The sequence below is a fragment of the Cyprinodon variegatus genome, unplaced genomic scaffold, assembly GCF_000732505.1.
Source record: "Cyprinodon variegatus isolate N-32 unplaced genomic scaffold, C_variegatus-1.0 Scaffold23, whole genome shotgun sequence".
Classification (NCBI taxonomy): domain Eukaryota; kingdom Metazoa; phylum Chordata; class Actinopteri; order Cyprinodontiformes; family Cyprinodontidae; genus Cyprinodon; species Cyprinodon variegatus.
Genome location: NW_015150476.1, coordinates 399,290 through 414,320, shown reverse-complemented (window position 1 = coordinate 414,320; position 15,031 = coordinate 399,290). Strand labels below are relative to the sequence as shown.

Below are 15,031 nucleotides of genomic sequence, written 5' to 3'. Positions count from 1 at the left end.
ACACAAACTTTTTTTTTCTTTTTTTACTGAAGCACATTCCCTGTAATTCCTGGTTTCTAACACAAGATGGAGCCTCTCATCATTAAAAAAAGTTTGAAGTGAATCCTGCAAAAATATAAGGGCTTTTTCAGCCTTCTTTAAAGGTTGTTTAGATTTGTAATATATAACTCAATCCCAGACAGAAAGCTTCAGTTATTAACCAAATATTCGATTAGCTGAGCTCATCAGCACAGCTAAATAGCAAGATCTAAATAACGTGCTGCCGACTTGGAGGGGGCAGCAAATACTGTTTTATTACAGACTGATAAATTAAGTGAGTTAGTGTTTTTTTCCAGAGGCTTCACTTGGTAAAGGTTCGCACTCCGTGCTATTCCACCACAGAGAGAAAGAAAGGCTCTTTTGTTTTTGTAAAGATCTGCATCATCTGCTTACATTTGTGGGATAAAAATCATGGAACGAGGGGTTATGATAAAAGCAAATACATAATTATGGTCCACTTTAAAAATAAAACTTAAAGTCAAACATTTCATCGTTATAATAGGGTCCAAAATTCTGTTAAGGGGATGTTGTTTATTACTTATACATGATTTTTGGTTTTCAGTCATTTACAAATTACCCCTTTCTGTCATTCTGAAGAATGAAGTTACATGCACACCTCAAACCATCCTACCAGAACTTCTCCTTCAGTATGATAACTCCAAGTAAAGCAAAACATCTTACCAGCTGCAGTACTTGGTTATCCTTTATCTCTCATTCCTCTGTGATCACTTTTTCAGGATCACCCTGTACTCACGCCTGGCTCCCGCCTCGCTCTCTTCTGCCATCACCCAAATCTCAAGGCTCCGATCTTTGCCTCTCTGCTTCAAACGAGCGCCACCTCCTATTCCTTCAACTCTTTTAGCCCTGTATTCTAGGCCTCTCCTAAACAGCGTACTAACTTGTCCTCTCCGTTCCTCTCCCTCTCTCGGTTTCTCTCTCTCTCTCTTTCTCCCTCTAAGCAGATCTCTGGCAGGCCATTTTTGTCTCGTTCACCCACTGTGGGAAAACAACTCATTATGGGAAGCTAAGCATTTGACCCTGTGGGGAGGGTACCGGTTCTGCGATCAAGGTCACATTATCAGCTGAGAGACAGAGCCATCGTGGACAAAGGGGGAGGAGGGGGGGTGGGGGGTAGAATTTATGCAGGGGGAGTAGTTATGTGAACACTGCTTGCCAACAGCCTATTCCAGCGGGGGAATCAACTGTGCTAAACTGAATGGAAGCACACATTTTTGCTCTTTAAAAAGTCTAATCAGGTGCAACTTGTAGCAATTTCTGTCCCGTGTCCTTGGCCCCATGGACTCTCTGTGGATCTCGTCACTTCCCACTTTGTGATGTCCAATTAGTCAAGTAGGCCACAATGACAGGGCAGGAGAGAAAAGAACACGTGATGATGGAGAGAGAGACAGACAGCAGGGACCGAGTAAAGTAGGGAAAAAAGCTGCCAGAAACAGAATTTGAATGAGAATGTGAATGACAGTTTAGAAGGCAATCTGTGTCCCCTTCCCCCCTAAAGTGTGCAGGACATGTGCCCATAAACCCTGTAACTACTTCAACATGTCTCTTATTATAAAGCATTTCATTTAAATAGGAAATAAAAACTATGCAGTCCTTTGTTTTAAGCATAAGATGGTTAAGGCCTTCATGGTTTTCAGAGGTTTAAACCAGTTTAAATCCTAAAAGCAGCTGCTTCCTTTTTCTATGAAGCACAGAATAAAGGTTAATCCCCCCTAATAAAATCAGCTGTTACGAATATTTTAATTTGTAAAAAAAAAAAAAAAAAAAAAAAAAAACGGTGCAGAAACTAAAGACAAAAACTAAAAATTAGCACTGTTTGGAAATTAAAGTCAAAGTAATTCATATTCTGCTTAAAAAATATTCAATATAAAAGTAAAAAATTAATGGAGAAACTTCTACATTTAGAAGAAGATTTTAATTAAATATTTTTACAATTATTTATTTTATATGCTTCAACCAATTCTGGACAAAATATTTACCATCACTTTTATAGTACTGTAATACCCCTTTCACACTGGCTGAAAACCCCATTTAAACTCAATTGGCTTTTAGTGGCAGTGGGAAAAGCTCGGTGACGCGTGTCTACCCGGGTCAAATGACTCGGCAAGCGATCTGTGTAAAAATTGTATCGGCTCTGATCGGCATGCTGTGAGACCCGAACTGACCCGCTAAATTACGTGATACCATTGATCGGAACCTACGGACGTCTACACATTGTGGCAGTCGCTTCTGATCTAATAAAGCGGAAACAACACTGTTTACATTCGATAAACATGGCGCAGCACTGATAAGAACGATTCAGACAGAAAAGAGCGAAACAGTAGAGAAAAATGACTACACCCTGGCTTCCTTCCATGTAGCTCTCCATTGTTTACTTTCCTGATTTCTGTTGCACTGCGAACATCAAAACTAACCCAGCATGATGGTGTCATGGTACACACAGCCCAGGGGGGACAGAGGCCACGTAGCTTTCCAGACAGGAGGTTAGACCCAGCTTCTTTTGTCAATAGGTAGGAAGCCAGAAGCCAATTGTTAGCAGGTCGACCCATGTTTGAAAAAGACTCGTTAACCTGGTATTTTCAGTGGGAAAGAGGCTTAAGAATGCCATACTTAGGCCATCTGCTACAGATGAAAATATCCTCAGCAGGAGCAAAACATGATGTCTGTTCAAAGAAACAAATGGCTACTTACATTACGTTAGGGGGGAAAAAGTGCAGCATCAATTTTTTGTTTTTAAATATGGATATCATTGAAATTGCCTTGTGCATTTAAGCAACCCACACTCAAAGTGAGAGTTTGTGTTTTGTGTTTTTGCCTTTTGTGAAAACCTGCCTTCAGGAAATGAAGTGAATGGACATTATCAAATGCCTTCAAAAGAAGTGCAACATTGTCAAATGCACATGTAAACATCAGGGTTTTGTTTTTTTATCATATTAATGTCAAATGATATGAAAAATCAAACTGTAGTAGAAGCAACTAAGGACAGTTGACCTTTACATGAATCATCACCTGTTAAGTACTTTATGCCAAAAGGCAAAGTCTCAAACATATCCTTTAGGCAGTACTTCTCAATGGTTTGATTTTTCTTTAATCTAGCAATAAACGTTAACTGTTTTATTGTAAAGAGCTGGTGTTTCAGAAATTACCACAATGCAAAATGAAAATTCACGTAAAAAAACAGTATTACAGTACAAGTGTGCAAAGTTGTGGAAAGATCTTAAGTGGACTTTAATGTGTTTTAAATCACTTGCCATCGAAATGCATGGCTTGCCTTAAAACCGTCGGCTGTTAATGGGTGCCATTCAACATCGTCAAGAGCAAGAACATTCATATCCGAATGAATTTTCTACTCAATTAAAACGAACAATAATAAGACAGACTTGTAATTCCGACATTTTTCAGTCCTGACAGCCAACTGATTACAGCAATTAATATCATCACATCAGAGCATGATTAGATGCTGCAGGGGCTGCAAAGCTAAGAGGACCCAACAGCTGTGATGGAGCATATTCATTAAACATTCTGATTCCCCACGAACTGCTGATGAAAAGGAAACTGTTACCCTGTAGGCACCACGTTTGTTTAATGTTTTCATAATACACACGCTGAATGAAAAGTAAGATTCAAAGGTTCATGATTTAATAATCACACTTAATTTGAAAGTGGAATTTAAAGTGGAGATAAACAAAGTGGTGCAGGCAGTGGCTTTCTGTTGTTGTCTTTATTTTTAGTCTCTTAAGGTCATGATGTCCTTATAACAGCTGATAGGACCACACTCTGCGCTGTTTTAGTTCTGTTCCTGAAATGAAATAAGGCTCCGCCTGTGGCTTCAGCAACTATGTGCTAAACGTGCATCCGAAGGACAACAGGATTAAAGCGGTGTGACATTCAAGGCTTAATAATGACACTTAACACAAAAACCACCTCTTAATAACAGTCTTATAACGAATTAATCTGTTCTTGTAACACAAAAAGAGTTGAAAATTAAGTATCAGCATTCATTTCCTTCAGTTCTTCTGCCAATTGTTGCAAGGTGAAAGTTTTGATTAAATTATCACTTTTAAAAAGGTATAAAGGGTCATATCACCATATGTTTTTAGCGATATTTGCTCTGGAAGAGAGGCTCTCATTGCATATATGAAAACATTCACAAAAATAATCTGTTCTTTGAAATGACTAAAAGCAAAAACTCGACATTTATAGTATGGGACACCTTAGCGTTTGAAGAAATAGATTAAAAAAATGTATGCTAGAATTATTTAACAGGCATAAAAATGCTAGCGTTCAATTAAATTTAAAACATAATCTAGATTCATTCAGTGTAATTGTAGATTTTCAGTAAAGAAAAAAAGGTAAAGATTGGAGAGCAGTGAAACTGTGGGCTGTTATAAGAAATTATTTACTTTTGTGTAGGAATTTGTTAATGTTGTTCCATTTGTACCTTATAGAAATGATTTGAGTAAAAAAGTGTAGTGCTATGGATAATTCCTAAAAATCCCAGATAAAAAAAAAAAATCAATATCAGCAAGTCAGAGTTTTACTAAACCAGCTTTGGAAGCCAGCAACAAAATCTTGCATGCATCTTTAACTAGTTTAGCAATTTTGTTTGCTTGTTGTAGAACATATGCAACACATACGCAAAGGTGCAGCTACTTACAGACACAGAAACAGTGATATCATCAGTGTCAACAGGAGAGTCCAACCAGGGCCTTTCATCAGAAGACTGACTGTCTGAGTAGCCTTTCATTTTACCAGCTTGTGACAGCAGATTCCTGGATTTTCTCTGCATATTTTCCAAGTTTTGGTTGTCATCATTCTGCAGGAATCAAACATACGTTAGAGAGTGATACAGAAACAAAAGAAAACAGCTATTGCAGCAACAAACCACAAGAGATTAGACACATTACCTTATCTGTAGAGTACTTCCAAAGCTCTACGCTGTCCATACTGTTTCTCTTGGTGATTTTTGGTCTTGCTCCTGCAAAAAAGTTATGTAAATATAACACTCTGCATGTGACATTTCAGAACTTTGGAAACGCAGTCTTAAATGAACACCTTAAGGCTAAAAGCTGACATCTGTTTATTTTTTTTCCCCCCATTGGACGGTAATTTCAGCAGTGGTCTCATGATGTTCAACGTGGGTAAGAGGCAGACAACCAGGCAAACAAACTGAAAAAAAGCATCTGTTTGCCAAGCAATGATTCCAAAGCTAGAAATGTCTGACGTGGGTGTGAGTATCTATCCTGAGGGCTCATGAACACAGACACTATACAGACCAGGAAGGCTGAACAGATTTCCCACCTTCTGCATAATTCTTTAACAAGGCCTCATTACTCAAACTCATGAGCGCTTGGATCATTTGATTTGATTTAAAAAAAGTTATCTTTAGCTTCAATTCAGACATAACACAGACACAATCTTGCCTTAAGATAGTTTTACAATTAATATGACAATTTTTTTCTAGATATTCAACATACTGGTTAACTGGGCAGATGGCAAAAATGAAAAGATGATAACATGAAGCATAAAATAGAAGTTTTGTTTATCAACAGTAGCCAAGTTTTAACGTGTTTAATGTCTGTTATTATTACATTATTACAGTATGCTCAAACAGAAATGATAACCAGAACAGGGCTAATTCTATTAATACGACCATGCACGCAACAGTGGATTCTCTAATGAGCAAATTGCCATAATCTTTCCTAATTGGCAAAAAATATTGTTTAACCAATACCTCGTCTTTTCTTACAGCTGACCAGTGTAGTAAATAGACTATAACCAAGTTCAACATGGTACCACTTTTTGGTATAGAAGCTGTGGGAAAGACTCCCATGCATTTATCCATCAGTACTGCGCATTTTAGTGTGTATTCACACCAAGAAATTCCATTGGTCTGCTTGTTTGCTCACCTTGTTTTTGTTTGGTTTTCTTTTACATTGTTTTATGACATGCATGGGCCGATCCTTGCAACCAAAGATGCAAATGATTGATTAATGTATTAATCTAATGTGGATTAATCTTATTGACAGACTAAAGATTAATTGTTAAGCAGCCATTTCCTTCAAAAACTGAGTTTTCTCTAGTATCCAAAGGATCTTTCCAATCACATGAAGGGTAATTTATTTTTTCTTAAATATGTAGAGTAAAATGGAAAAAAAAAAATAGTACATCATTAGATTTCTTTATTTGAGCCTTTATGACTAAAACATTGTTTGATGAGCAGGCAGTAACCTTAGTACTTTAGCCTCGATGCATCTATAAACCTGTAGCTTATTTTAACCAAAACCCTGCTGCATCTTCCCCTCTAGATTACAGACAAGTTCTGTTTATTAGGCATCTTCTGAGATGCATTGTTATTAATATTTTTTCCCTGACAGAAGAGCTGTCCTAATCAGATAAACTGCTTGGGAAAAACCTTCAGCTCTATAATCTATGGTGTTACTCTATGAGAAGGAGAACTATGTAATATATCTACTCTGCTTAACAGATAGTCTATATAAGAAGTGCATACATAAATAATAAAGATTAATCCTGACAGATTCATGCTGTTCTTGTATGCTCTGGCATTATTTCTCTTGCAAATACCAGTGAGGTTCAGATTAGGAATGAAAAGATTGGGAATGAACAGCTATACCCTCTAATGGACGGCGGTAAAACTGCATCACTGAAAGAAATTCTTTAAGTGGATCTTATAATTTTTGGAACAATTATTTTTGGAATAATTTTTTGTATCTAATAAACTACAAATTGACAGTTACTCACAAGTCGGTTGTTTCTGTACAATCCTGTTTGCTATCATTAGACAGAAATTACTAGGGCGGGACAGTGCAAAACTTGGAAATTAAGAAAGTGTTCAGATTCACGGTCCAGAACCTAGGTACTGCATATTTCTATTTTAAATACAGCTGCAAAATCATTTTAAATGTTAGGAGCTGCTTATTTAACAGGTTTCGTGAAATTTTATTCCTACTTTTTGAGCAGCGAGAATGAATCCTACAAGCCGAAGGAGACCCACAGAAAAATGGAAGCAGTGTTGCTGAGCAGCAGAGCAGATCAGGCATAATTTCAGCACTACATTCACTGCTCGGGGGGGTTGTTAAAGGGATAGTTCGGGATTTTTGACATGAATCTGTATGGCATCCCCATCACCAGTGTCATGCAATCACACTGACTTAGCATCCTGTGAGCAGAGTTCTCGTCCAGCTTTGGTCAAGCCGAAAGTAGTCCGGCAGGTTTGCTAGACCCAGCGAAATAAAACGTTTCTCTTCCCAAAACATTATGTGTTCAAAAGAGTGATATTTTTGCATCCCAAAAACATTGTAGTGGAAAAAGTCACACGTCGTTATCACTTGGTCCTATTTTCTCTCTGTTCTTATCAGTGCGCGCAACACCATGACCTGACAGCTAGGGCCTACCTGTTTGATTCGCGATTGTTTACTACTGGGGAAGATGTCTGACTACGAGAGCGACGAGGAAAACATCGACTTCCACTTAGAGCCAAAGGGATATCTTTATGAACCCGAGTACACTGACGATGAACTTCGACAAATGGAGTTAGATCGGGCAGAAAGAGAGAGGGTGGACAGAGAAGTGATGGAAGCTGAAGCCGGAGCCGCAGGAGCCACAGCTGGAGCTGCGATATCCAGGGTGGCCGACAAATCATGGTGCACTTGTTTCAAGTGCGAATTAATGCAGACAGAGGTGGATGCTACTGTTGCCACGAGTGGGATTTAGTAATGCCCGAGATACAGAACCTTTCCATTGATGAGGATGTCGGAGTTGCAGCAGCTGCTGTCTGCATCACTGAAAGCACTGAAAAGTTGAGCTGGAAAAGTTGAGCTCGCTGTCAGAATGACGGCGCGCACTGATACGAACAGAGAGAAAATAGGACCAAGTGATAACGACGTGTGACTTTTTCCACTACAATGTTTTTGGGATGCAAAAATATCACTCTTTTGAACACATAATGTTTTGGGAAGAGAAACGTTTTATTTCGCTGGGTCTAGCAAACCTGCCGGACTACTTTCGGCTTGACCAAAGCTGGACGAGAACTCTGCTCACAGGATGCTGCCAGGGGTAAGTCAGTGTGATTGCATGACACTGGTGATGGGGATGCCATACAGATTCATGTCAAAAATCCCGAACTATCCCTTTAAGTTCAAATATTTTCTGGGTTTGGGTAGGATCATGACCAGTTCATATTTCCTTCCATTAAGACATTTCATCCCAGTGCTGCGTGTCCAAAGCCTGTAAAATCATTTGTGACCCCTCTCACCCCCTCCATGGACTGTTCTCCCCGCTGCCCTCTGGGAAGAGGCTTTGTAGCAAAATATGCAGGTCCAGTAGGTTCTGCAACAGCTTTTTCCCTGCTGCTGTCAGATTGTTAAACTGTTAAACTCTAAACTGGGCTCTGCATCACAGTCGCACCATTATTTCATACCACCAACATGGGTGAAACTTTTAAATAAGACAAAACTCAATGTTATACTGCATTTTGCTCTATATTAATTTTGCAATGTGTTGAACCTTTCCATATTGATGCCCTTTTGCACCATTATTCTTTTTTAAACTAACTTTCCTTTTCTCATATACTGTTTACATGATGATCACTGCTGCACATTAATGGTAATGGTCATTTCACTGTTGGAAGCTGCTCATGCACTGTTGAAAAGCTGTAAGCAATGTAATTTAATTTTGTATACACTTGGTGTATACAAAAAGACAATAAAGTTTGTCTAAGTAAGTAATTAAGTCCAAGTTGTTTTGTTTTGATGCAGACAGAGGCCACATCAAAAAGTGGCGTCTGAGTGTATTTACAGCATTACATAAGGTCTTGACAAGTGGTGGGAAACAAACATTGAAGTATTTTTGCTCTCTTGTCTGTTGCTTTCTCTTTCTTTGGTTATAAATACTTCATTTGTCTTTAAATGGGCACGTGTTATCATGTTTCATTTTTATCACATAAATAAAGAAACAGAAAGCACTACCAACATAAAGAATGACCCAGAAAGAATCCGCAGTACAATCTGGGATCGGCTTATCTAGTTTCAAAATATTGGGTATCAGCATCAGCCTAATAAAAACTTGTATTGGTCGGAATCTGATGTGGATAAGCGAAAGCTAGTGTACCTAAAGGCCTTCTGGTCAATCTGTTCCATCTAGTTTATAAAGCAAACAGAAATTAAGCTTTAAAAAGCAAAGACATGCAAGAAATAATTGAAAATGAAAGAGTACTTTCTGACATGCTAAGAGATCACTTCATTCTAATCAGATACTAAGGAACATTAAGAAAGACTTTCTGCAGATATAAAGAAAGCAAATTTATCTTCAAAATAGTTTCTTTAATATGCTTATATTTTTAACTTCAAACGTAGGACACAGTACGTTTGGAAATGTTCTCAGCCTATTAAAAATCTGAAGGTTAAGTAAGGATCTACATTTTTTATCCAATTCATATGGAAATTGGTTCTTTAGTAAAATTAGCCTCACTATATGTCAGAATAGGACATTGAAGTGCCCTTAAACAAAGGGCATGAGACAGGCTATGTTAGTAAATAAATACTGCTTAAAACTTAAAAGGGCAAGGCAAAAAATAAAGTTTCCTTTTTCTGATGATGTCATATAAAATGGTTCAGACAGAGAGGTTTGAATCTGTTAAATTAAACAAGATTCCTATTCCTGGATATTAAAATCTAATTAGGTCACTTAAACGATTAACCTATTATAAAAAGACATTTTAATTAAGGACAATGTGAGACTATAATTCAACATGTTTTTAATTCATAATTAATAAAGAAGATAGAACCCTATTCATTACCAAAAAAGCTAAAAAAAAATATTTCATGTTAGAATAAATGTTTTTCAATACAATGAAGACTATATATCTACTTAAATGTTTGGATATTCAAGATCAAAGTTCCCTTAAAATAGTGAAAATAAATGATCAAACTGCAACAGTCATACATATATATATTTTTAAGTAGTAGTAATTCCCTTTTCAGGCTCACCTTGCATTTCAAACTCTGAACTGGAAGGAGAAAGATCCCCCTCGTTGACTCCCAAAGCCTCCATCAGTTGCTCTACATTCATCCTTGCTGTTAGCTCCCCATTTCTATCACCGATCTGTGGGACAAGAATGAGGCAGGAAGACAGACTGCTCAGAGAAAAGAAGCTTCATTTTTCATTAAACTGCTGAGGTTGTTAAAATGTCTTACTTCCTTTGAGATGTCTAGGTGCTTCCTGGCGTAATGGAGAGCTTGTTTGTGGTTTCCTAAAGACACATACGCATTTCCCAGACTCCAGCAGGCACGTCCCTCGCCAACCCTATATAAAAAATAACATACAGATGTTTCTTCTGATAGACAACCTAAAACATTTTTTTTTCCTAAATCATCCTAACACAATGTTTTTGTCTTATAGGGCAAAAATATTTTCAGCTGACTGAAAGGAGGCCACATTTCTATTCCATTTTAAAGACAAAAAAGTAAATTTGGCTCTTTGAATATATTTCTACCTAAAAGAAATAAATAAAAAACACGGGTGTGAACAGCCCTGAAGTTGCCCTCAGGTGATGCACATGTGCAGAACAACACAACATCCGGCATATGCATTCAATTTGCTGAAGCCAATGTAGATGGTTAAACATGCCTAAACATATTAGTTGAGAACATTTACTCTTTCAGAGTGTCTTTTGTTATGTTTGCCATCACTGATAAAAAAAATCCTTTTAAGGAACATAATATAATACATGCCATACAGACTTGCTTTGTGTGGATCTTTGTTTAATAATTCCTTTTTTAATGCATAATGTGACAGCGTAAGAGCCTGCTACCGGTTATTCTACAATTACTTCCGTAAACCAAATAGTTGCATCCATGATCAATGGTTTTATCAGTTAACTCTACCTGTCGTCAAGTTCTTGGGCTATACACAGATGTTTCAAGTGGTAGTCTACAGCCCTCTCATACTGTTGCAGTAAAGTGTAGGTGTTTCCAAGGCTGTAACAAGCTTGAGCCTCCATCACTTGGTCCCTCAGCTGGCGGGAAAGCTGCAGAGTTTTTCTATGAGAGAGGAAACAAGACAATAGGTCAGGAAATAAACCTGGGGATGCTTAAAACCCAGATTGACAAGATGGATAGATAGCAATAGGGTAATAAGCAAAAATGGTGTTGGAACATGCATTGAGATTGATCAAATCTGCAATAAACATTCATCCACTAGATGTCAGACTACACTGGGTCTTTACCTGTAGTATTCTGTGGCAGTGCTGAACTGTCCCAGGAATATCAGGGCATTACCAAGATTACTGTAAGCTCGACGTTCTGCTGCTTTGTCCCCAAATTCTTTGGCAATGGATAACCGCTGTAAATCACAAATAAAATTAAACTCAATCTTTTTATAACTTTTCATATTTCCTCCAATCAATGATTAAAAAAGTTTAATTTCAATATTAAATTGCTTTACTTTACCAAACTGATTTGATAGAATGCATATGTGAAAGTAACTCAAATATCAGGGGTTCCTTTCTTTTTCTTAATAAAATGCATTTCAGCAGAAACAATCCATCAAAGCACCCTTTTATTTCTTTTTGCAGGCAACATGTTCCCCTCTGTTGATCCCGGATAGTTTTGTAATAAATAAAAGAGGAGGGAATGGCTTCTCACAACGGGAAACAAAAGGTTTAATGATGAGTGACATGAAAACACAAGATGGGAGTTACTGAGCTACACTTTTCAATGAATCCTCACAAAACCAATTTCATTCTTTTTTCAGCGAGTAGAACGCTTTCTTCACACTAAGGCAGATTTCATGTCATAGAGAAAAACACATTCAGATAAAATTCTAACCATACTTTATCAAAGAGACTTACCTTATTTTTTCTATTCAACTCAAACAAAACATGCAAATGATAAATACAAACAGATTACACAGGATCACTCCTCTTTTCCTAGACAAACTGAGCAGCCAAGACAATTTGCATGTAAAATGGAAGCCAAGACATTTAACAAAAAGACCAGCTCATTTTAAGATTAAAAAAAATCCATTACAATAATTTCATCAAACATAAACAGTTTTCATATAAACAAGTAAGTTTCTTTTTTATGGATGTAGAATGTCCAAGTGACTAACTGCTACTGTTTAATGCAAACAACTGGTATTGGGCTCCTGTATGTCGACTATTGGACCTCTTACCTGACGGTGGAACTTAATAGCTTCAACAAAGTTCCCCAGCAGGTAGTGAGTATTTCCCAGATTCCCATACGCTCTCCCCTGAGCAGCTCGATCACCAAGTTCCTTCACCAAACACAAGTTCATCCTGCAGAAGTACAACCATTGGTAAAATTACTGAACTGATATTACTGACCAATTCATATATTTGTCATTTAGTCTTATTCTTTTTAACAAGTACTATTTTAATACAAACTGTTTTAAAATGGATAATTGCATACACTGTATAGAATTTATTTTTATTTTTAACTAAACAAAATATATATTTTTACATCATCAATCAAATACAATATTTCTATATCATAAATGTCAAAATAATGAGAACTATTTTTACTTCAGTATTGTATAAAAATTTCTTTTAAACTGTATGAATTACATCACATGTAGGGCTGGAACAAATCATCGGATTAATCGCGATGTATCGACTGTTGAAATAAGGATTAATCGATTATGAATTATAAATGATTATAAATGTTTGGGCGATTAGCTGTCAGAGCGACCCACTTAGAGCAGTAATTATATCAAAATTGTAAAAATATATATACAAATTTTGTATCTAAGATAAAAATTATTTTTCAACTGTCAATATGCTCTATCCAGATCTCGAGTGGAAACATTTTACTTTCACCTGCTTTAATTTCGTAAAAAAATCTCCTTTAAGGAACATTTGGCTATCCGATTATTAATCAAATTATTGAAAAAAAAAAAAAAATCAATTTGCAAAATAATCATTAGTTGCAGCCATAATCACATGTTTCTAATTAAAAGTCAACAAGCATTGCTAATAGTTTGTTGGAATCCTTTCCCATTTCTCCTAACAGAAATAGTGCAATCAAGTCTGGCTCAAAGCCTACTTGGAGCTCTTTTTTGTGATGAGACTGTAATCATTGCCCAGTAATGGACTCTCTAAAACACTGATTTTTGTTTGTGACAAAGCTTTAACATCCTTTTTGATGAATTAAGATGTCCCTTCACTATTTCCACATCCACAAAACATTAACTCCCAACCCCCTTTTTTCCCCTTTTCATAGCTGTCCTTGTGGCCAAACACTTAATCTTACAATCAGACCACAGGGAAAATTAAGGTCCTGCTTCCTGAGTGGATTTGCAAACTGTAATCTGGCTTATTACATTTTAGAGTAATAGCTTTTTCCTCTAAGTTGCCTTTTAACCCATGTTGCTCAGCATATTTTCCACTGTGGAAGATGGCCCTTAAAAATGTGTAATTATATTCGTTCTCAAAGGTGATTCTCATATTTCACAGAAATCTTTTTATCTGTTTAACAACACTTCGTCATTACCCTAGTATGATGTTTTGGCATTTCTATGTTCTTTATACATACAAATAATTATTTGAACAGATAGAGATGGAACTCTGGAAATAATGTTAGGGGCTCAACTTTTTGGGGATTCACAATTCTCCACCAAAGTTGCGAAACAGTCAGTGTTATGAGCTTAGATAATCATGGCATTATTCAGGCTTTCAATATTGTTAAAAGAAAAAGTAATTTTAGAGTAAATATATTAACTTCTGCCTTTTAAGTAGGAGTAAACATTTGGCTTTAACCATCAACCCACAGATTAAAGTCCTTTATTAATGTTTTTACAACCCACATTGAACTTTAAATATTGCTTTATGCTTATCACAAGATGCTTAATTACTGACTTTCATTTGCAGATGGGCATTTCTTGTTCAAAACTATGTTCTAACCTGTTCTATCACATTGTTATTGTTTGGTAAATTATGTAGATTAAAGGGTTGGATGTGTTACTGATACAAACTCGTAAAAGCCTGTAGCCTTCTGCAGTGTCTCTCTGACATCGGAGGGCAGCTCGCCTGGTTCCTGGGTGCAGCCCCACAGCTGCTGTTTTCCCTTTGCATGAAACACGTTCCCAATGTTGTACAGAGCTCTTGCCTCTCCCACCTACAGCAGTACAGGAAAGACAGACAAGTTGGTGCACATGTGTTGATATAGGGTTTGTTTCAGTCTTTTTCATTAAAAGTGCATGATTGTTTGTTTTATTATGAGCAAAACGATTAGTATATGGTGCAATATTTTACCTTATCGCTCTGCTCTTGAGATATATCCAGATGTCTTTGACAGCAGACCACAGCCTCATCAAAGCGGCCCAACACTTTTAAAGTGTTACCCAGGTTACCGCTTGCTTTCCCTTCTCCAATTCTGTCACCTATGGTTCTAAGAAATGAAATAAACATTTTTGTTTTCAAAACCTTGGACAAAAAAAAACAACCTTATTAGTAAATCAAATAATTAATGCATTCAAATAGGGTTTATTAAGGACACTTCTATGGTACATATGAAATATATCTGCTTAATTCCAGGGACCAGGCCCGGGTGTTCCTGGTGAGACTGTAATGTAACAAGCCAGATCTCCAAGGGGTTTTTAATCACTCCCCTGCTGAAGTACCAGATGCAGTCACTGTAGGAGGCCTGATTACTAACAAGCTAAATATTCTGTTTGTAGTTGTTAACTTTTACTGCCCAAGAATCCTTATCATTTGCTTCAATGTCAGTAACTCAAACTTTCAGATTCTCCTTTTGTGTCTGACTGAGTACAATCTGAATAAATAGTGACCAGTAATCACCTTTGAGGGCAAATTCATTTTTAACAGAACAGCAATTGTATGACCCAAAGACAACATCATGGACTCTTTGTTTTATGACTGTTTGTATGCAAAATAGATAAATGCATAAGTATTAATTAACAATTCAAAATAAAAATT

The 15,031-nt window shown here is 36.8% G+C and overlaps 1 protein-coding gene across 2 annotated transcripts in view; it reads right to left on the bottom strand.

Annotated features, from left to right (window-relative positions):
* The window catches only part of gpsm1 (G-protein signaling modulator 1), a 33,390-nt gene that overhangs the window by 6,283 nt on the left and 12,076 nt on the right, over positions 1 to 15,031 (bottom strand). For both annotated transcript variants that reach the window (XM_015392686.1, XM_015392694.1), the window contains exons 3-11: positions 14,348 to 14,483; positions 14,068 to 14,210; positions 12,250 to 12,373; positions 11,303 to 11,418; positions 10,962 to 11,117; positions 10,272 to 10,380; positions 10,065 to 10,179; positions 4,965 to 5,035; positions 4,715 to 4,873 (exon numbers count right to left, since the gene is read on the bottom strand). In XM_015392686.1, coding sequence (XP_015248172.1) covers positions 4,715 to 4,873; positions 4,965 to 5,035; positions 10,065 to 10,179; positions 10,272 to 10,380; positions 10,962 to 11,117; positions 11,303 to 11,418; positions 12,250 to 12,373; positions 14,068 to 14,210; positions 14,348 to 14,483 — 1,129 coding nt within the window. The remainder of the gene's footprint in view (positions 1 to 4,714; positions 4,874 to 4,964; positions 5,036 to 10,064; positions 10,180 to 10,271; positions 10,381 to 10,961; positions 11,118 to 11,302; positions 11,419 to 12,249; positions 12,374 to 14,067; positions 14,211 to 14,347; positions 14,484 to 15,031) is intronic.